This window comes from Pollachius pollachius (assembly GCF_949987615.1).
Source record: "Pollachius pollachius genome assembly, chromosome: 1".
Taxonomy (NCBI): Eukaryota; Metazoa; Chordata; class Actinopteri; order Gadiformes; family Gadidae; genus Pollachius; species Pollachius pollachius.
In genome coordinates this window covers 34,720,822-34,744,001 of record NC_136934.1, presented here as the reverse complement: position 1 = coordinate 34,744,001, position 23,180 = coordinate 34,720,822, and the positions used below count along the sequence as shown (strand labels likewise).

Here is a 23,180-nt window from a genome sequence, read left to right as displayed (position 1 = left end):
ACTGGGTAGCAATTTACCAATTCAGTACAGATTTAGAAAAAAAGTCTAATGGAAATGTATAGAAATATGCTTGACATATTATGACAACTTGTTCAACCATTTTGCATGTAAAGACTTATGCAATGAACTAATGCCATTGATAATGTACGAAAGAGCAGAGAATTGTACATAATCATTTGCATTAATGTACCAAAGCATTTGCAACTTGTTCAAAGAAATGAGAAACTGCTTTTTTGATGTGCACAAGTGACACAATGATGTGAAGATTGAACATGTAGTTTTGAGAATTTCAATTCTGATCTGAGAAATGTACCAAAGCGACTGAGAAAAACTGTAAGAGGGCAAGAGTGAAACCCAACATATGTAGTAGGTGACCTATGATGATAGCTCTGTTTTGTGCTAATAGAGCAAGGAGAATAGACACACCCATACACATGCACACAGACACACACACACACACACGTCAGAGTATAATCTAAATCCTTCCTTCTTCCTTGGCAGTTCGACCTCATACAAAAACAAAAGGTCAAAATACACCTTCCATTTCAGCACCACCTGCTTCAACCCACCGACAAGCCAGAAAAAAAACCATTCAAAAATAAACAGTGAAGGCCAGAGAAATCCTTAATATAGAATCAGGGGGTGAAGGAGCAGTTCAACAAGGTTTGCCTCGGAACTTCTCAGGGCTCCCCCGTGGTCGTGGAGGCAACAGGGAGCACTCAAACATGGCTTGATGTTTGTGACATCACATCCTCTGTACTCACGAGAAGTTGGCCATGCGTACGGCGATGGGGACACTGGCCAGCTGGGCGGCCCACTTCAGGGTCGTGTCCTGGAACACCAGCATCATGTTGTTGTGGTTCCCAAGCAACAGGTTGAGGGTGCCCTCCGTTACTACGGGGGATCAGACGAAGGGGAAATAAGAAGAGAAGAAAGGGTGTTACTGTTATCTAATTTGAATGGGACGTTTCGGCCACTTAAAGTGGTGAACGTTGCCCAAATAAAGAAATAGTATCTTGTTCGATTTTATGATCAGTGACATAGTTGATACCGACACTTGTCAACATCTAGGGGAATTTACAATGGATTTTGCGACAATACCACGGCCTAGGTCAAAGGTGAGCGACCTATCTTACAGCGTGACTCCGAAGATGAGATGAAGGGAACTTGTTTCTGTGAGGTAGAACAGGAGGACTAGTGTGTTTTAAGGATGGAGATTTAAGGCCGGTGAGTTCTTACAGGCTGTGAGTTACCTCCTAGGGAGGGGCAACGGGCTCAGATGAGCGTTCTGTTTCAGGGATTGTTGTAGGAAAGTAAAACGGCTCTATAAACGGCCGGGTCAGAAGCGAGCAGCTAATAAAACATTCCAACCTCCGAAAAAAAGAAGATTCCGCTCCGAGTATAAATGTGTAATTGATATATGTTCCGTTTTTCTTTTACAAACACACAGACACACACACAGGTGTCCAATCATTGCCACCAACAGTGTGCGTACCACCAAGGCAGATCTGAGCGGCCCTGGTCCACATGAAGGACCGGAGCAACATTAGCAGTGCGTGGGCTTCAAAGTTAAAGTGGAGGAAAACTCTGGGCCCGTAATTATAATCTACCTATATGTGTAATTACCGCGGTAATTATAGCGGCTCCGAACCGTGATTCTAGATTCCCGTTTAGCTCGGGCCCTGCCTCTCTTTCTCTGTCCTCTCTCTCTCCATCACCTTTCCTCTCCTCCTCTTTGGCCAAGAGCTTCACCGCTCTCTACTCCTGCTCGCTGCGTCTGTTTTTCTACTGCCCGTCCCAGGAAACATTCTTCATCTTTTTCATCATTCACACATTTTTTCAAATTCAACCCAAATCTCAACCCTTGTTCAGTGTAATTTCTGATACTGTGCACACTTTGGAGAATGTTACTCCACCACGTTGTGATCCACTTAGCATCCAGCATTTCAAATGTCACATTAGGGTAAACATTAGGGCCAACCGTTAGACTGCAGCACAGTTTATTGATTATGGCAGCAACGATAAACTTAATCAAATCACATTCTTTCACTCTGTGCTCGCTCTGTCTGTCGGGTAGGGCTGGAATCGACCCTGCACGTGTGTGTGTGTATGTGTGTGTGTGTGTGTGTGTGTGTGTGTGTGTGTGTGTGTGTGTGTGTGTGTGTGTGTGTGTGTGTGTGTGTGTGTGTGTGTGTGTGTGTGTATGTGTGTATGTGTGTGTCTACCTCGGGAAAGATTATACAGATGCTTAATCTTAAACTAAATAAAGAACATTCAAAACACACACACACGCCCACAGGAAGACAGAGGGAGCAGAATCCCCAGAGGGAGAGTGAGTGAAAAAACAGAGCAGGAGGAGAGAGAGGAACAGAAATCATCAGGGAAGACATAAAATAGGAGATAAAAAGGGAAAGGCATAGCTATACGGTATGGTGAGAAAGATAGAGAGAGAGCGAGAGGAGAGAGAGAGTGACATTGATATACTGCATGGTGAGAGAAGGAGAAAGGAGGTGAGGAGGGCGCAGGTCCAGCGGACACAGCTGTGCGCTGGAGGGCCGGGAGAAAGGTAGAAATCACCCAGGACAGCTGTGTAATCTCCTGCTGCTCAACGCCACAGACACCAAAACACCCTCCACCCCTCATTCCATTTATAATTCCTCCCTCTCCCTCTCTCTCTCTCTCTCACTCACTCCCTCTCTCTCTCTCCCCTCCCTCCCTCTCCCTCTCTCTCTCTCTCTCTCTCTCTCTGACACGCGGCCGTGGTCTCCAGATGAGAGCGCAGCAGCAGGTGTTTCGTCTTTCTGTTCGTGAGCAGCCTCGGCTAATAAAATCGCATCTGTGTTTCTGAGTGTGTGAGCGTGCGCTAAGTGTTTCATTATACGTGTGTGTGTGTCTTCTCACGACTCCTATTCTAATTTTCCAATTGAATACAATCACGCAGCAATTTGAGATAAATAGACGTTAATTGTTGAATAATGCACGACTCTGTGTGTGTATGCGTTTGTGTCTGTGTGAGTGTGCGCGCATGTGTGTGCGTGTGTGTCTGTATATGTGTGTGTGTGTGTGTGTGTATGGTTCTGTATGTGTGAGTGTGCACGTTTGTGTATGTGTGAGTGTGTCTGTCTGTATGTGTGTGTGTGTGTGTGTGTGTGTGTGTGTGTGTGTGTGTGTGTGTGTGTGTGTGTGTGTGTGTTTGTGAGTCCAGACCATGTGTTAGGAGTTTGGATTCAGGTCTCTCTGGCCTTGTGTGTTTCTTAGGGGTCATGCAACCGAATGTCTGCGCTGATGGTGAATGTGTTTACGTGATTTAGGATGGAAACCACCGGCTCACGCACCAGTGCTGATCGCTAGGGGTTGGAGGACGGTCAGATCTGAGTCGGATCCCTTCAAATAATAGAACTAATGGAAACACAGATGTGGTGGCGGTACTGAGGTGTCACAGTGAGGCTGCTATGTGATGTTTATCCAAGGATCCCCATTAGCTGAAACACTTTAGTCAGCTAGCAGTCGTTGGATCCACATTAACACATTACACACACAAATAATAGTATAATGAATGTGGTGATCGAAGGAAATGTGGATTACTAACACAACTGGAATATTAATCCACAAAGGTATGTCTCTGTATATGGGCGTTCCATGCTGGACTGCAAAAGACGGAGAGTGTGTGTGTATGCGTGTATGCATGCATGCGTGCTTGCGTGCGTGTCAGTGTATGCATGGGTGCGTGTGTGTGTGTGTGACTGTGGGGGGGGGGGGGAGGCGAGGCTTACCTGAGGCATAGGGCAGGAAACAGCTGGGGTTGTACTCCAGCTTCTTCATGAAGCGGATCTGCCCGTTGTCGCGGAAACAGTAGAGGTTCCTCTCCCCGAGGACGCAGATGGAGGAGGAGGCGTGGGATAAGGAGGGAATGCTGAGTTCCAGGGCCGCTTCGCCCAGGACCACCGTCCAGTCAGGCTGGAGGACACACACACACACACAAATTTGCTTTGTCTGTGCGTGCTAGCGGATTTTATTCCCTACTACATTTTATTTGTATTTATTGATTGCAGCTCTTCCTCTACCTCTGTGCTTTGGTTAATGCATCCCACTCTCTATTGATTCAGTGTTTCCATTATTCTAATCCACTGTCCAATTCGCTCTTTAATTCAATTTGTTAGCAATAATTATTTTTATTGTGCACGTTCAAATCGCTTTGTAAACTTGCGCAACACAAGTTAAGTTTATTGGTATTATAATTAATGGCAATAATTACAAACCGCTGTGACCTTTGACAGTTACACAAAAACTGAATTGTGATTCAGACATTACAAGAGTTCAACTCAGTTCTACTGTTACGCTGCCCTTGTAAGTGGCCTGTAGATAACAGAGTTGTGGTTACGGCTGAGATCCTAGCGTAAATGTCTTCTGGGGATGTGGAACATGTAAGCATAGGGTCACAGAAAGGCTGATCCCCTTCCCCCCCCTCCTCACAGCTCATTCACTCAGTTCCTGGCATCCGACCAATCAGATAACACTTCATAGCTAATTTAGGAGCCTGTTTGCCGTGAAAGGGAAACGAGGGACATTTGATTGGAGGCTCACCGTCAGTCTCTTCCCCCCTGTCTTCAGAGGAAGCTCTGCATCCTGCCGGCTCTCCGCCTCTGTGGCCACAGCCAGCGTCTCGTACCTGGGACACACACACACACACACACACAAAGACGGCAACACACACTTAATCTGGGCATGTAACATTCTAGCAGAATGTAAAAATAGATAAAGATGGCTGGGAGAGTCAAAGACTCCGACCTCCAGTCTATCATGATCTTATTTCTTCCTTTTTCATGGAAAACATGTGACGTCAGTGTGAAAGCCGTACGGAACATAGGATGTCATTGATACGCCTACTTAGTTAGTCTTCAATTTGGTCATCCTCCAGTAAAATACATGTTCACCAGTACAGCAAAACGCATTGTAAGGGCTTTCTGAATAACACATTGTGCTGACTTGAAAATGTTACCGTGCCATCATTCTGAACCTTCACTAAAAGTTCTACTACAATCTGATTCACCCCCATAAAAGGAAAAAAAGTAAAGTCCTTCAGATGTTTAACAGTGAACCGTCATTCTATAAAATCCTTACATTTTACATGAAACCCAGCTTTACAGAATAGCTAAATATTTTCTCTGCAATTGACTGACCTAGGGCAGGCTGGCTGACCACGTGAGCGCGTTTTAACTGCACATGTAAACGAAGACACACATTTCAACAAAGGCGATCTCCCCATACCCAGACCGTACGACACACTAGGTAAAACCCCACTGAGCAACTCTTGGCCCCACTCTGAGGCATCTGAGGGGGGGCCTCTATCACAGGGTCCCCTGATGTTACAACCAGTTTGCCCCCGTAACGGTCCAAAACTCGCGTGGGAACTTGCACCTGTAAACACAGCGTGGGACATTTCTGTTTCCCTTAGCTCAAATACCCAAAGAAGGCAGGACAGCGCCAGCAACTTTCTGGAACCCAGGACGGATTGCAGGACTTTGGCATTGGGCCGCCCTGTGGTGCACCAGAGCCCACATGGTCGGAGCTTGTCTCTGCATTAATATTAATCCGATCCGTGTACAAGGGGGTGTCTTTTCCCCTCTGATTGAGAGCGTGTGTCAGGTCCCAGCGGAGACTAATGACGTGGGGCTGCTCCCCTGACAGGTGGACCCGGTAAGTAATAAAGTGTTTAGGCTGATCCCTGGTCAGTTGATGCTGGCGTGTTCACCCTGAGGACATTTCCCGTAAGAGGGTTGGCAGTTACCGTAGACTGGCGGGAACTGATCTCGCTCTCTGTCTCTCTACCTCCCTCTCGCTCGCTCCCTCTACCTCTCTCTACCCCTCTCACACTCTCTCTCTTTCTCTCCATCTATTTTTCTCTCTCTCTCTCTCTCTCTCTCTCTCCCTCTCTCTCTCTCTACCTCCCTCTCTCTACCTCCCTCTCTCTACCTCCCTCTCTCTCTCTCTCTACCTCTCTTTCTCGAACAAGCTCGACATGACCCAGAACTTTGCTGGTCCAAATATTAAATCTGTGATTTATTATTACCTTAAGTTGGCTCCCTTAATCGGGCCATCCATCATACTTTCTAATTTAATTTACAGTTCAATTAAATTAGGCTGCGTCCCACTTTTAATATTCCCGCTTTATAATGGCTGAATTCAGCCTATTTTTCATCTCCTATAATCTCACATGCTTTCAGAGTCGGTGATGTCAACTAAGGACATTGGACACTGCACTGTACTGTGTGTGTCCCTGTGTAAACGCTCTGAGGACCTTTTGGGTTGAGCTCGCCCTACTTGGTGACAGACAGATGAGGTATTCATTACTTATACTTGATAAATATTTAAAGTTTCAGTGTGCCACATTTAGATGTATAGGAACTTCATGCTATGATCACAACCCCTGCAGTGAAACAAAAACCTTTAGAGCAGTTCGTAGCATATTTCTGCTATTTATGTTTTTCTTAGTTTATTGCTGGTTGCACCATATTCCAGGTTGTTACAGGTTCTGGTTTAATCAATTCCTAGTTGTAATCAATTCCTTGTTGCGATTTATTCCTAGAAATTGATCCTGGCCTTAGTAGAGGTTGCAATAAATCCTTGATTCTTACATGATTCTATGTCACTGATGTCTTGATATAACTGATGTCTGGTCGTAACTTATTGTAACTGATGTCTGGTTGGAACTTATTTTAACTGATTTCTGGTTGTTCCTGGTGTCTGGTTAGAACTGATGTCTAGTACCAACACATCTGGTTGCAACTGATGTCTGGTTGTAACTTATTGTAGCTGATGTCTGGTTGTAGCTGATTGTAACCGATGTCTGGTTGTTACTGGTGTCTGGTTAGAACTGATGTCTGGTACCAACACATTTCTGGTTGCAATTTATGTCTGGTTGTAAATTATTGTAACTGATGTCTGGTTGTAGCTGATTGTAACTGATGTCTGGGTGTAGCTGATTGTAACCGATGTCTGGTTGTTACTGGTGTCTGGTAAGAACTGATGTCTGGTACCAACACATTTCTGGTTGTAACTGATGCCTGGGTGAAGGGACAGATGTTGTAACAGCAGCCCAGTGAAGAAGTTCTTCCACAAGGCTTGTCCTTGTGTGAATGAGTGCAGTTACAGGTCTAATTATACTAAAACAACACTCATAATAACTATGGCTGTCGCTGCTTTGCACCTCTTCGTTAGATATTCTGCTAATGATGTCCTTGTGTAGCATGAATGGACAAAGAATGAGTGTGTGGGAGAAAGAGAAAGACAGGAAAATAGAGGAAAAGAGAGGAATAGAGAGAAAGAGGGAAAGAGAAAGAGAGATTGAAAACCACAGGAAACTGATTATTCATCTACATGCCTACCATATGGGCAGACCGCAAATGTCCCTCTCACTCACACACACACACACACACACACACACACACACACACACACACAAACACACACACACACACACAAGCTTTGAAATGGGAATCAGAAATATCTGTCATCATGGGAGATTGAGTCGGAGGAAACACTCATTTATATGAAAGAGGATCTACCGGTGAAACACACACAACCACACACACACACACACGTTATACAAACTCATGCACATATATACACAGACACACACCACCGTTATACAAGCCCCAGCACACATGCACACACGTTGCACAAACACACACAAACACACGCGTACAGTATACGGCAAATCAGGCTCTCATTCATAAAGGCAGGAGACAGGCCAGCAGGGCAAATAAACTGAGCTAGCAGAACGAGGACTTCAGCCCATAGATTATAAATACATAATATACAGATATAATACACCTCTCAGGCAGAAACATTTGAGACAAATCAATCCTAAGAACCACTACCTTGTATTTTATATTGAGTATGTATGAATGTGTTTATGTATGTGTGTGTGTGAGAGAGAGAGCGGAGAGAGAGAGAGAGAGAGAGAGAGAGAGAGAGAGAGAGAGAGAGAGAGAGAGAGAGAGAGAGAGAGAGAGCGCGAGTGCGAGAGAGAGTGTGCATGTGTGAAAGAATGCGCTAAACAGAGAAAGAGTGAACCCATGCATATATACATGTGTGTAACAGTGACCCACCTGTAGCTCTCCAGCTGCCTGGTAGAGGAGACGGTGAGGAAGTTGTCGGTTCGAGGGCAGTAGGCCAGTGGGCCAGGCAGCAGAAAGCCAGGGAGAAACCGGCCGAAAGAGTAGCTCTCCTGCTCGAAGAACATCAACATACCGTCCATAGACTGGATACACACAGAGTGGTGGCCTGGATAGAGAGGAGAGAGGGAGAGAGAGAGATAGAGAGAGAGGGAGAGATAGAGAGGAAGAGTGAGAGATCAATTTTAAATTAAAGATTGATTCCATTTTTTTATCTCAAGTCACTTCCACTGGATTTTAGGTGTATGTCATTAAGGAGCAGGTAAAGTTAAGGCATCTTGTCGATCTGAGATTTACTATTAGATATGATGATATGCGCACACGTCTGACTATATGGTAAATTGTTAATACGCTGAACCAATGACCCGACCATCATTCAAACTTCAGACCATTGGCTGCTGATGGTTTGAAGTTGGACGGCGGTTCCACATTTGAAAAACGTCACTTCAACAAACCCAAGCAAGAAATACAAAATTATAACTTAAACTAATTAAACTTCAACCAAATAAAACCTTGAGCACGTCTGAACACATCTTGGTGGTGGTGAAAATGAACATTCCCCCAACAAGTTGTTTCTGCAGCCATAATGACTGTGTGCTTCATCTTGGGTTTCCTGCAGCCCGGTGGCTTTCTCCTGGTTCTGCTTTATTTCAGGGCGCAGTTGAAGGACAACAGCGGGCCATTCCCGAGCTTCGATCTGATATCCACATTAACACCTAGCAGCACACACCTTGGTCAACCATGTGTTTGTGTGTGTGTGTGCGTGGGGGTTTGTGTGCATCTGGAAATTCCTGCTGTATAAACACGCACACACACACACCCACGCACAACCTCGGCTGTTAAGCAGCAGGGCTGTGTCGGTAGAGCACTATAATTAGGCCTCGCCGCGCTATTAAAACTCCCGCTGGCATCAAGCAGAGGTCAAAGAGACAGCCACCTACAGTCCACACACACAAACACGCACATGCTTACACACTCACACATCATGCTTAGTGTTTTGTATGCGTGTGTGTGTGTGTGTGATTTGCGTGTGTGTTAATTGGAGATGTGTAAGTAAACCATCTAATTTGTACACTTTGATTTCATTTGCGCTCTTTAAATAGTAATTTTGCAGCAACAGTTGCGCCAAATACAACCCTGTCAATATACTGAGACCTAGAGTTCACTATAGACTGAGACCTAGAGTTCACTATAGACTGAGACCTATAGTTCACTATAGACTGAGACCTGGAGTTCACTATAGACTGAGACCTAGAGTTCACTATAGACTGAGACCTATAGTTCACTATAGACTGAGACCTGGAGTTCACTATAGACTGAGACCTAGAGTTCACTATAGACTGAGACCTAGAGTTCACTATAGACTGAGACCTTGAGTTCATGACCAATAGACTGAGACCTAGAATTCACTATAGACTAAGACCTGGAGTTCACTATAGACTGAGACCTAGAGTTCACTATAGACTGAGTTCACGACCAATAGACTGAGACCTGGAGTTCACTATAGACTGAGACCTGGAGTTCACTATAGACTGAGACATAGAGTTCAGGACCAATAAACTGAGACCTGGAGTTCACTATAGACTGAGACCTGGAGTTCACTATAGACGGAGACCTAGAGTTCACTATAGACTGAGACCTAGAGTTCACTATAGACTGAGACCTGGAGTTCACTATAGACTGAGACATAGAGTTCAAGACCAATAGACTGAGACCTGGAGTTCACTATAGACTGAGACCTGGAGTTCACTATAGACTGAGACCTGGAGTTCAGGACTAATAGACTGAGACCTGGAGTTCACTATAGACTGAGACATAGAGTTCAGGATCAATAGACTGAGACCTGGAGTTCACTATAGACGGAGACCTAGAGTTCACTATAGACTGAGACCTAGAGTTCACTATAGACTGAGACCTAGAGTTCACGACCAATAGACTGAGACACAGAGGTCACTAGCAATAGACCCCGATGTAGAACTTCCTACCAAAGCAGTGAGACCGAGAGCACACTTCCGAAAGGAAGAGTGTTCTGAATGATGCACCAACAGGCTACAGTTTCAGGTGAGGAGGAAAACATGGGATTCATGGAGGATGTGTCAATCTGGCTTTCGTGTGGCTATACGCATTTGTGTGTATATATGCATTACAATCAAATACTAGTGGGAGCGCCAGGATAATCAGACGGTACCCTGTAGTCTCGGGCGGTGTGTTTCTGACTGAATATGATGGAGTAGTACTTGGAGAGGAAGCCGAGCTGACCCTTTTCCTTCTTCAGCCTGCTATTAACAATGTTTTGACTTAAGGGTATAAATAGTGGAGGGCCAAGGGGAGCGTGGACGGACCTCACGGAAGGCCTCTCACACGCACACACACACAGTCATCCGGACACCCTTTTTTTTTTATTATTCTCAAGGAGCATGCAAGCGTTTCATCCGTCAGAAACAGGTCGGGCCTCAACAAACCCCCCCAACCCCCCCCAACACCAGACCTTGAAGCTGGCTCTCCTCCGCCCGCGGGGGTATTTTTAGACTAGAATAGGACGGGGCAGGGGTGACGTTCCAGCACTGACTTGCTGCTGCTGCTGCTTCTGTTGGCGTGGAACAGCTTCACCGGGGCCGCAAACACAAACACTACCTGCCACTTTTTAAGGGGCCGGGGTTTCCCAGGCACGGTGGAAGGAATGCAAGGGTTGTGAGCGGTCAGACTGCGGCGGTTTAATAAAAGTATCCCCCTGTTTCCCTAACACACACACGCCTGCCCAATTACGAGCGGTGAGAGGGGCAGCGCATGGCGGGCGCAACGAGGGCCGAGTGGTGTCCCCTTACCAGGTGTCCATGCTGGAACGAGTGTGTGTGTGTGTGTGTGTGTGTGAGGGCCGGCGCGGCCACACTCATGCAGAAGCCATTAAAGGGCCTCTATTATGGTGCAGCGGTGGTGGTGGTTCAGAGGTCGAGGAGCTATTGGAGGAAGCCACTCGTATTAGCCCCATTAGAATGAGACACACGCAGACACACACACACAGGAAACAAAAAATACACTGCCATACGCACCCAGTACATAGTCGCACTTACACGGGTTTATACATGCATGTGTACATGACACACACACAATCTTCGGTTTGCACTACACTGTATGTGTCTGAGTCTGCGTGTGCGTGCGCGTGTGTGTCTGCTTGTGTGTGTGTGTGTGTGTGTGTGTGTGTGTGTGTGTGTGTGGCCTCAGCGTGAACCACTCCCTGGGACAGTGGAGCTGTTAGAGCAGTAATAGCAGCGAGCTGTTATTACATTACTGCTAAATGACCGCTATTATAGACATTAAGACAAAAAAACACACATTCATAAAGGAGAGTGTGTTCCACTTTTTATAACATGCTAAACGCGTGCATCTGTGATTTGTCTTGATTTTACGAGCATATCTGTATTCCGTGTGTGTGTGTGTGTGTGTGTTTGCATTGTATGGTTAATGTTATGCATGTGTTTGAATTCATTGATCAGGTGTGTGGTTTAGCATGTCTGTTGCATATTTGCTTAGTTAGAGTTGTGTTACTGAATTCCATTGGACATTGTATGTTTATTGTGGATGTGTTGTACCAAGCTGTGTGTATGTAAGTGTGTGTGTACGTAAGTGTGTGTGTGTGTGTGTGTGTGTGTGTGTGTGTGTGTGTGTGTGTGTGCGTGTGTGCGTGCGTGTGCGTGTGCGTGCGTGTGCCTGCGTGCTTTTCAGCATTAGCAGACGCTCATTTGTCAGTGGTGGGGTTTTGATCTCAACGTTAGCGCTGGGATAACAGTGAGGACATGTGTGTCCGCGTCGGGATCGTGTATCCCAGGCAGCCTTCATCCGATTAGGACAATCCACCGCACAATAAACCAGTAAACTGTCAACTGAGAGGGGGACTGACAGACGGACACACAGACACACAGAGCTAGGGTCAGAGCAGAGGGGCAGCCCCACCGGGTGATCCAGCTGGGAGAACAGAACCGATCTCACACCTGGCTTCAACAGCGTAGGTTGTTAGATCGTAGTCGTGAAATGTGCAACACGTATATGTTGGCCACGGGTGGTCTTGTGTCAGGTTAGGGTATTTGATGCCTAGCGGAAGGGTTCTGGGTTCGTACCCAAATGTCAGCAGTCTATTTCCCTGTAGGCACCGTTGAGTCTAAGCCCATAGCTGCTTGGTATGTCGCTCTGGATGAAGGTATAAGGATGGCTTAATAGTCACAGTACTTTAAAAGGGATTGATATAAGGAAAACAAAAAAGAAAAAAGGCGGTTGTTAATAGATAGTTGTGGCTGTTCATTGGCACTATAGCAAAGAAAATATTGCTAATTGATGCCCGGCCACTTAGCAAGGCAGTAGAAGTCAACCAGTGGATACAGCTCCTTGCAGTGGTGGTGCCACTAATAGCTTATCCTAGCAGCTCTTTGGACAAAAACTGCTTTTACAGTCTTTACTGCCATCTAGTGGGCAATACAGGGAGCAAAAGTTGCCTGAGAATTAAAAATGACCATAGAAGGAAAAGTTCTGTTGTTACTGCTGTACAATATATCATGATAGACGGATAAAAGGAATGACGAATAAGAGAGAGAGCCTGACTGAGAAAGCGGGGGGAAATAATACATAACGAGAATAAGCAAAGCGTTGGTGTGTTTGTGTGTGTGTGTGTGTGTGGGTTTATGTGTCCGTTCAAACTGCATGCGTAAAATCTCGGAAATACTATGTGTTTATTGACCCACGCCCCAAAGCTAAAGGAAACTGGCATGACTGAAAAAACACATCCAATTCTAATGGCTAGAAATGAAAGGAAAGACAGCTGAAGTATAGAGGAAACAAAAGGAGACAGGCAGGCAGGTTTAGTGGATGTGTATCGTTCTTAGTCACTGGCTCTGGGAAAAACTAATCAAGGGAAAGCCCTCAACTAGAACCTGCGTCCAAGAGTAATACACACACACACGGTTCCACAATACAGCCTTTATTTTTAACTGCTATTTTAAGTTCTTAAAAGGGGCTTCCCCCTCTGTGTGTGTGTGTGTGTGTGTGTGTGTGTGTGTGTGTGTGTGTGTGTGTGTGTGTGTGTGTGTGTGTGTGTGTGTGTGTGTGTGTGTGTGTGTGTGTGTGTGTGTGTGTGTGTGTGTGTGTGTGTGTGTGTGTGTGTGTGTTAAACAGAGCAAGAGGAGAAAGTGCCAGATACTTTGGTCTGGCAAGATGGACTATTGGATCACTTTCTATTTGAGGAGTGTGTGTGTGAACGTTAGCAAATGTGTGCGTGTGTGCATATGTGTGTGTGAGTGTTTGTGTGTGAGTTTTTGAGTGACAGAGAGAACATTGTGGGCTTATAAAAACAGAAAGAGTATATTATTGAACACGCATGTACTTCAGGGTGTGTGTGTGTGTGTGTGTGTGTGTGTGTGTGTGTGTGTGTGTGTGTGTGTGTGTGTGTGTGTGTCGTGTGTGTGTGTGTGTGTGTGTGTGGTACCTGTGGCTCCTCCAAAGGGGCCAGATGTCATGTTGCAAGCGGTTCTCTGGAGGTTGTGTTCATACACCAGCTTTAGCTGGTACTGGGCCCCATGCTCTACATTCCCTGCTGTGCCTGTACAACACACATAAACCGACACACACACACACACAAACACTTTGGTAAGAGGCAGGGTGACCACTAATATATTCTTGGACTGGGGATCATTAGCTTGACTCTATCAACAAAGTGAAACCTCAGGAAAATTCTGTTCAGTGTTTCTTGGTGCTATGGGTAGCTCTTTCCTCTCTCGGCCCATCCAATAAAAGGGAGGTCAGTGGTTTTGGTTGGGGTGCGTGTGCGCGTGTGGGTGTGTGCGTGTGTGGGTGTGTGCGCATGTTAAGGCTGTGTGATATGTACTCTTTTATCCCACTATGGGTCATTTCATATCTCGATAATGATATATAACAAGACATAGTTTGTTTTCTGTACATTTTATGAAAAGAATGTCTACCCAGAATAACCACATGCCTCATGACACACTTGTAATAATCCTATCAACTAAACACAATTGAAAGGCCCTTTCTCTTTTCTCCTTTGATTCTCAAGTGCAGCCAATAAATATAAGTTTATGAATATAAAATGCGTGTTACGTGTTACGACCCACGGCAACTTTGGGATACTATTTTAGTAACGTTGTTGCTTATGAGAGTTATAATGAGCGACGTTGTAGATGAAATGTGCCCCAACCCATGGGGCTGGGGCTTAACCCTCAATCGGTCACAGACATCAAAATATACTGCTGCTCAAACGGAGCTCTACACATCGTCCATTATAGCATAACCCTCTCTTGGACGCAATCATCAGAATTAACGACCAGGACGAGCTTCCCATATCTGCACACCAAAGACTCTTTCAAACTCGTTTGAGATTGCTTTTCTTTCTTTGTTCTGTTTCACGCTCCTCAAAGGTTGTTTCTGTATTTGTCCCGCACGTGTAGTGAGGTAGCAGGGTCAGAATGACCGCAAGGTAAAATAGTGATAGGAACGATATCTATTTATAGACATTTTTACCTGAGACAGAGTACACAGAGAGCTTTCTGGGTTGAAGAACAGCCAGGTGGAGCTGATCTGAACACCTGTAAAAAAAAAAGTAGGTTGTCATCATCATCATCCATCTTCCAACACTGCTCCGGCCAACCCAACATCCTCTGGCTCGTGCACAACAGACACACACACAAACACACAAACACACACACACACACACACACACACACACACACACACACACACTAAGACAAAAACACACAGGTTTGCAGCAGGCCAGTGTGAGAGCAAGGACGGAGTAGTTAGCGGAAGAGATCAGAAACTCATCTGATCTGATCGATCCTGCCACCCAGCTGGTAATTGGATTGGATCTAATGCATGTGCTTCTACATACAACTGCTAACTGATCTCTTATCACACACACAGAAATCCTTCAGGCCAATGATCCAGTACAACTACAAAAGTGATTTTTTTCAAGTGTGTTGAAGGGTCGCCTGAACGCCACAATCAATTTTATTTTCTACCATAAAAATACGGGCCTTGTCTTGTATTTTTTTGTTTCATTTGACAAATTCAGATTCAAAAATGAAAAGGGGAATACTTAAAAGGGAAAGGTTTGATCTCACTTTTTGGACATGTAGATAATGAGAACAAATGTATAACTATTTGGTGGATCCTGGGCCCAAAGTACCTCAACAGGTGGGTCAGCCAGTATTTAAAGGTTTGGGAACCCCTGATCTAAACCTTTAGTCATTCAGCAGCCTTTATCCAAAGAACACAGGTGCAGGTCATTGAAGAGCACTAAGGGTTTAGGCCTCTTGTTCAAGGACCCCTAGGTCGAATGCGGACGCTGGGGAAAAAACTCAGTATCTGACGGCTGGGAGCCCAACAACCTTACCAACTACATTACACTATTTTGTGTCTAGACTATTAAAAAAACAAACTATAAGGGCTGTTTCAGATCAACATGGGTGGGACTTGGCCAAGCCCCTGGGCATGAAAGGGGAAGGACATGAAGAGAGACACTAGAGGAAGTATCCAAACACACCTGGCAGAGTGGGGAGCCCTTTCAACTTATGAACCAAGGAAGAGAGACAATCCTACAGTCAATGAGAGTAATAATAATCATATAAGATTCTCTTATTATTTTCAACGCAAAGGGCTCACATACATCATCATTCAATGATGGCAAATGTTTTTTTATGGTTTTGCTTGCTGCCGCACAATAGACTGAATCAATGTCAATCTGTGTGCAACCAATCCGCATCGGATGAAAAATAGTCTCATCTGGAGCCTCTTTCTCTCTTTTGACTTAATGTGCTTCATTATTGAAAAACTGCTCTCACAAATGTAAGTGCTCCCAAACATGCTGGCCATTGAGAGAGCCAAATCCCTGAGGAGTGGAAAACGCCTCTGGTAGTATTCTCCAAAATGCGCTCTGCTGAAAAAGTCCAGTTTACAACTTCAGAACATATGCAACGTGGGGTTGGATTCGAATTACCATGGTCAGACTTTCAAACAGACTGGGTCGTTGGTCTAGGGGTATGATTCTCGCTTAGGGTGGGAGAGGTCCCGGGTTCAAATCCCGGACAAGCCCTAATTTTAGATTGAATAAATAGCAATTACCTTTGGAACATTATTGGACATGCGTTTATTTAAGTGCTGTTGTAGGTAAAAATACAAGTGTCGAACTTAGTTATGGTGTGTATTATACAAAGTTACTATAGTTATGCTGAGGGCTCGTCCGTGATTTGAACACGGGGCCTCGCACACCCTAAGCAACAAACATACCCCTAAACCAACAAGGCAGTCTGTTTCAAGGTCTGACCTGTGTGTTGGTTCAATAAACACACAGACATATATATATATATATATATAACTATGTAATTCAAATGTGTAAAAGAGTCAAACTTAGTTCGGGTAAGTATTAGTACTATACGATACAAATTACTATAGTGATGTGTTTGCCAATAACTGGACCTAAATTAATGGCATGGAAGTCAAAGAATGTAGATAGTAAATAGCTTTCCATTCAACTGTCAAACTCAGTTATGGTGTGTGTTATTATGACTATTGTAATTTTGTATTTTTGCCTACAACAGCATTTAAGTGAATGGCATGGACGTCCAATAATCTTCCAAAGTTAACTGCTACCTTTTCGACTTAAATGAAGGGCTCGTCCGGGATTTGAACCCGGGACCTCTCGCACCCTAAGCGAGAATCATACCCCTAGACCAACGAGCCAGTCTCTTGCGTGGTCTGACAATGGGTCAACATTCCAACTCCAGTTGCATATGGTCTGAAGTTGTGAACTGAACTGTTTCAGGAGAGCTAATTTTGGAGACTGATACCAGAGGCACGTTTTCCACTCCTCAGGGATTTGGCTCTCTCAATGGCCAGCATGTTTGGGACCAGAACATTTGTGAGAGCAATTTTTCAATAATGAAGCGCAATAAGTAAAAGAGAGAAACAGGCCCAGGGATTACACTCTTTTTCATCTGATGCGGATCGGATGCACAAAGATTGACAATGATATTCAGTCTATTGTACGCCAGCAGGCAAAACCATAGTATCTCATTAAGAGGAAGCCTGATTTAAGCTACCTGTTGTGAGTGAGGTTGGGCAGGTATAGGGGGGAAATGTGTGTTGATTCTGAAAGTAGAGTGGGAGCAAAATTACACTGAATATATGCTAGTTGTTGTACTTCATGTTGGGCCGCTGTTTTTTTTTTTTTTTGTACCATTATTGAATGATGATGTATGTGAGCCGTTTGAACTAAAGAATATATTATTAATTCATTTGGCTTTTCTTGTTTCTTTTAAAACAAACTTGTTGTATTTGTCTTATAACAAGAGTATAGACATGTTAAAAATGCATTTGAGCATGGAAAATATGAAATGAATGTATGTTGGTTCAATAAACATACAGGCATAATATAACTATGTTAATTAGTTATCATACGTAGGATAGATGGAAGTTATAACGTGATGGATGCATCGATTATCATTTATTAAATTGCTGACATATGTCAAAGCAGTGTCAAACGTGTAAAAGAGTCAAACTTAGTTCGGGTAAGTATTAGTACTATACGATACAAATTACTATAGTGATGTGTTTGCCAATAACTGGACCTAAATTAATGGCATGGAAGTCAAAGAATGTAGATAGTAAATAGATTTCCATTCGACTGTCAAACTCAGTTATGGTGTGTATTATTATGACTATTGTAATTTTGTATTTTTGCCTACAACAGCATTTAAGTGAATGGCATGGACGTCCAATAATCTTCCAAAGTTCACTGCTACGCTTTCGACTTAAATGAAGGGCTCGTCCGGGATTTGAACCCGGGACCTCTCGCACCCTAAGCGAGAATCATACCCCTAGACCAACGAGCCAGTCTCTTGCGTGGTCTGACAATGGGTCAACATTCCAACTCCAGTTGCATATGGTCTGAAGTTGTGAACTGAACTGTTTCAGGAGAGCTAATTTTGGAGACTGATACCAGAGGCACGTTTTCCACTCCTCAGGGATTTGGCTCTCTCAATGGCCAGCATGTTTGGGACCAGAACATTTGTGAGAGCAATTTTTCAATAATGAAGCGCAATAAGTAAAAGAGAGAAACAGGCCCAGGGATTACACTCTTTTTCATCTGATGCGGATCGGATGCACAAAGATTGACAATGATATTCAGTCTATTGTACGCCAGCAGGCAAAACCATAGTATCTCATTAAGAGGAAGCCTGATTTAAGCTACCTGTTGTGAGTGAGGTTGGGCAGGTATAGGGGGGAAATGTGTGTTGATTCTGAAAGTAGAGTGGGAGCAAAATTACACTGAATATATGCTAGTTGTTGTACTTCATGTTGGGCCTCTGTTTTTTTTTTTTTTTGTACCATTATTGAATGATGATGTATGTGAGCCGTTTGAACTAAAGAATATATTATTAATTCATTTGGCTTTTCTTGTTTCTTTTAAAACAAACTTGTTGTATTTGTCTTATAACAAGAGTATAGACATGTTAAAAATGCATTTGAGCATGGAAAATATGAAATGAATGTATGTTGTTTCAATAAACATACAGGCATAATATAACTATGTTAATTAGTTATCATATGTAGGATAGATGGAAGTTATAACGTGATGGATGCATCGATTATCATTTATTAAATTGCTGACATATGTCAAAGCAGTGTCAAACGTGTAAAAGAGTCAAACTTAGTTCTGGTAAGTATTAGTACTATACGATACAAATTACTATAGTGATGTGTTTGCCAATAACTGGACTTAAATTAATGGCATGGAAGTCAAAGAATGTGCCAGAGTCAATAACTTTCCATTCAACTGTCAAAATTAGTTACAAACTTAGGGATTTGAACCCGGGACCTCTCGCACCCTAAGCAAGAATCATACCCCTAGACCAACAAACCAGTGTCTGAATTAGACTGACAATAGATTTGCATCGTGACAAAAGAGTAAAACCTGGTTCTGGTATCTATTATTACTATACGATGCAAATTACATGCACAAATATTGACAGTGATATTCAGTCTATTGTGCTCCAGCAGGCGAAACCACAAGTATCGCATCAAAGGTTGTACCAGCGATGCTACATAACATAAATGATCATATTCAAGGGCGTAGGAACTGGGGGGGACGGAGGGGACGTGTTCCCTCCAATATTGGAGACAGGCGCATTTTTCCCACCTGAAAATTATACCGGGGGGAGAAAAATATTTTATTTTATTTTGAAAGCGCAATACAGCGTCTTGTCACCGCTTCTTATTCTAAAAAACTGGATGATTGAGCGTGCAATTAAAGAATTGATTGATCAGTTCATTACTGCCATTCAAAATGTGTTTTCCTTTACATTTACAAATGTATCTTTTTAGTAGAATAAAATATATTTGTGAATTTTTTCAGTGTAGTTAATTTATGACATATTTCTGTTCAAATCATTAACGGATCTGTCAGGTTTCCGATATGTGTCCCTCCCAATGTTAAACTCATTCCTACGCCCTTGATCATATTCATCTTATCTTTCCTCACGATCCCCTAGCTGCTCGCCCCATAAGAGACCATCAAGAAACCGTGTCTCTGTAGGCAGCCTTTGCTCCGAGATCATACACAAAAACAAATGGTACTAATACCAACCACTCAAAACCAAAAGAAATAGTATTCCAACCAATCTCCAAAAAGGGGTGGGTATTGTGTGGTTATGCGCTGCGTTCATGATAGTTTTTTCTCGATGCACGGAAGGGAGTGGTGAGCCGGCTCTGTTTGTTTGGTATCTCGCTTCAAATACCAAAAAAGTGGCGTCACCCAACATCGCTGATACAACCTTTAAGAGTGAGCCGGATTCAGGCAACCTGTTGAGGGTGAGGTGAATTAAAATGTGGGCTCGTCCGGGATTTGAACCCGGGACCTCTCGCACCCAAAGCGAGAATCATACCCCTAGACCAACGAGCCATTCTGTTAGAATCTCTGACCGTGGTTATAGGAATCCAACGCCTATGATACTAATCACTCACGTAGCTGTTCTTGTTTCTTTTATAACAAACTTGTATTTGTCGTTTGACAAGAGTATAGAAATGAAATGCATTTCAGCACGGAAAATTAATGTATGTTGGTTCAATAAACATACAGACAAATATACAAATATTTTGTTCTAATGTTAAATTATTTTGTAGCTTCTCTCATATCCGATTAGTTGAAGGGCATGGTCACGTGGGGCCCTCTGATGATGATGATGATGAAAAATTGTGGCCCTCTTTATCATGAAAGTGGTCCATCTCTGGTCTAGAGTGTAGTCAGTAAGCTGGTGTACTCACGATACAAACTTGCCCACTTCAACCTGGATGATTGGGTGTTGCAGCTGGACCTCCAGCAGCTGCTGGTCAGCCTGGCTCTGAGCTCCCGCTCCGGTCTTACTGCTGTGGGGGGAGAAGATCCGCAATATCCCCATATAGCTGCCCACCACCACCTTGTCTGCAAGGACAAGAAACACAACACAGATATGAGGCAGATTGCCCCTTCAACATGAATGTAATTTGGATTCCAATTTGTGTAATTTGACTAAGAAGACAACAAACAAAGAATTCAAAAGATTTAGGATTACCTGCTACGACACTATTGTGTTATCTACCAGACAAGATTGATTGGATTTTTGGGACATTTATATATTATAACATCCAATGACTATAGGCTTCTTTTTTTTTTTTACCTTAAACCTTTTAATATTGCTCACATTTGAACCATATATGCCTGTCCTAGGCCCACATTTGTGAAATACAGCACTACATTAACTTCCTTTAATGTTAAAAGTTTTTGGCTGCGATGACAAGTGCTATTAAATCACATTGCTGCTATGTTTTGTCCTGCACTAAGTAAATGATCCATTAGCCTATAAGCTGTTTCACATAACATCACACAAAATCACACATAAAACTGACCGTAACCTGCGCCACTGTTATCCACATCTCCCACACAGAGGCATCCCTGGTCAAACTCCTCCCCATCACCTAGGGTCGCAGACCACCAATCCCGGGCCTTGAAGAGAGACATGCTGCGTCTGACTGGACAGTTAAAGAAAAAGTAAAAACTTCATCACATTACGTCATATTGAGACTATTATAAATCTCACTTGCTGAAACTAGAATGACGAAGACACATCATTAGTTCAAATTAAAAATAATGGCCCTTCAGATACAAATGGCATTAGATAATTTGAAACATACAATTATATTTTTTATTGATTGATAGATAACTGCAGGAAGGTTATTCATAAAAGCAGACTAGCTGGGTTGGCCTGTATGCCAATACAATCCAGAATGGTCTGACTTTGCAGTTACGTGCAGATTGCAGGTCACATGACCCAATGATCGTTAAGGTGAGTGCGGTTGGGTCGGTTCGGGTCTGGTCGGGTGGGGTGGCAAATTAGGGGGGGATTCAAGCAGCTTTGCTCCTTGCTAAATGCTGAGCAGGTGGAACAGACAGCTAATCCATTGAGCAAGAGAGAGAGAATGCAAGCGTAAACTTGTTGCAAAAATTGTTGCATCTATGGAAAATGGAGGGGTACCACAACCTATCAAGGAAAGTATAATTGCACATCATTGATATCCAAATTGATCCAGAGAACCCAACATCCACCTAACTAATTGTGAATCTTCCCGCCTGTTGCATTCATACTATACATGTCCAACTAAGACTGAAGCTGGAAACATGTGTAACTAAGACCCCTCATAAGAGCCTTGCTTTAAGAGAAGGACAATGACATAAGAGGATATTTGCCCTTTATGAAGTCCATCTGGGCTTGTCATGACACTGAAGCAGCTCATGGGAGCATGAATGAACGGAATAGACTAGTTACCCCGTTAGCATTTCAAATTACTTAGCTTGGAAAGACATACGGCCACGGTTTTAGCTTTAGTCGTTGAGTTTGAATCATAGTGTCAACAATTGTTTTAATATGGGAGAGGATAGAGACCAAATGGTAGAATAGTCTCATTAGATTGACGGGTATCTGCATGGCAGCGGTGTGGGACGCCGAGGGGTTGAATGGTGCAGCGGTATCCAGGTACGTTAAGCAGGCTTAAGGTCACCGCTAACCTTATTTGTTTGAACCTTGGTCAAATAACGTTAGATTTCACATAAGTAGGTTAGCTGGCTAATTAGCTAGCTCTACCAGGTGACTTGTTGCAGAGCAACCGGCTACTAATCTCCGATTTGTACATGCTATCTAAGTAAACAAGATGCATTAGTCTGCTGGCATGTCTCTGTACCTTAAAACGAAGATGCTGGCTCGTTAAAAACTGGACGCTTTCTTATTCAGACAAAAAAACACATTTCTTGTGTCTTCCTAAGCAACTTGCCGAAATCATCCCCTTGTTGTCATAGCACTGACGCTTAACGGCGAAGCCGACTCTACTGCGCACGCTCGGACTAAAAGGAGGCTGGGAAAATGAGTTCATGGATTTATCATGGATTTATAAGGGCATTTCTCTCCGTTAGGTTGTAGGGTACGGTTTTTTTTCAGTTTGTTAGTTAGTTATAATACGTAGGATAGATGGAATTGATGAGGTGATGGATGCATTTATCATTGATTAAATTGTTGACATATTTCAAAGCAAATATAAACTGTGTCAAACTTAGTTTTGGTGTGTATTTTACTATACTATACAAATGACTATAGTTATTTTGTGTTTGCCAATAAACAGACTTAAATGAATGCCATCGAAGTCAAAGAATGTACCAAAGTTAATCACAATCCTTTCAAGTTTCAAACTCAGTTATGGAGTGTGTTATTATAACTTTAGTTATTTTGTATTGTTTGCGTGTAACAGGAAATAAATGAATGGCATTGAAGTCCAAGAATGTCCCACAGTTAATTGCTATCCATTCAATTAAAACTCAGGGCTCGTCCGGGATTTGAACCCGGGACCTCTCGCACCCTAAGCGAGAATCATACCCCTAGACCAACGAGCCACTCTATTTCCTCCTCCAACCATGGT

General features: G+C 43.5%; 1 protein-coding gene across 1 annotated transcript in view; it reads right to left on the bottom strand.

The window, feature by feature from the left end:
* The window catches only part of bbs9 (Bardet-Biedl syndrome 9), a 122,670-nt gene extending 100,118 nt beyond the window's left edge, over window positions 1-22,552 (bottom strand). The window contains exons 1-9 of the mRNA XM_079746424.1: window positions 22,452-22,552; window positions 21,123-21,245; window positions 20,502-20,658; window positions 14,703-14,767; window positions 13,651-13,764; window positions 8,112-8,286; window positions 4,585-4,669; window positions 3,774-3,957; window positions 765-894 (exon numbers count right to left, since the gene is read on the bottom strand). Of these exons, the coding sequence (XP_079602550.1) occupies window positions 765-894; window positions 3,774-3,957; window positions 4,585-4,669; window positions 8,112-8,286; window positions 13,651-13,764; window positions 14,703-14,767; window positions 20,502-20,658; window positions 21,123-21,234 (1,022 nt within the window). The 5' untranslated portion in view covers window positions 21,235-21,245; window positions 22,452-22,552. The remainder of the gene's footprint in view (window positions 1-764; window positions 895-3,773; window positions 3,958-4,584; window positions 4,670-8,111; window positions 8,287-13,650; window positions 13,765-14,702; window positions 14,768-20,501; window positions 20,659-21,122; window positions 21,246-22,451) is intronic.
* Between the last annotated feature and the right edge of the window lie 628 nt (window positions 22,553-23,180).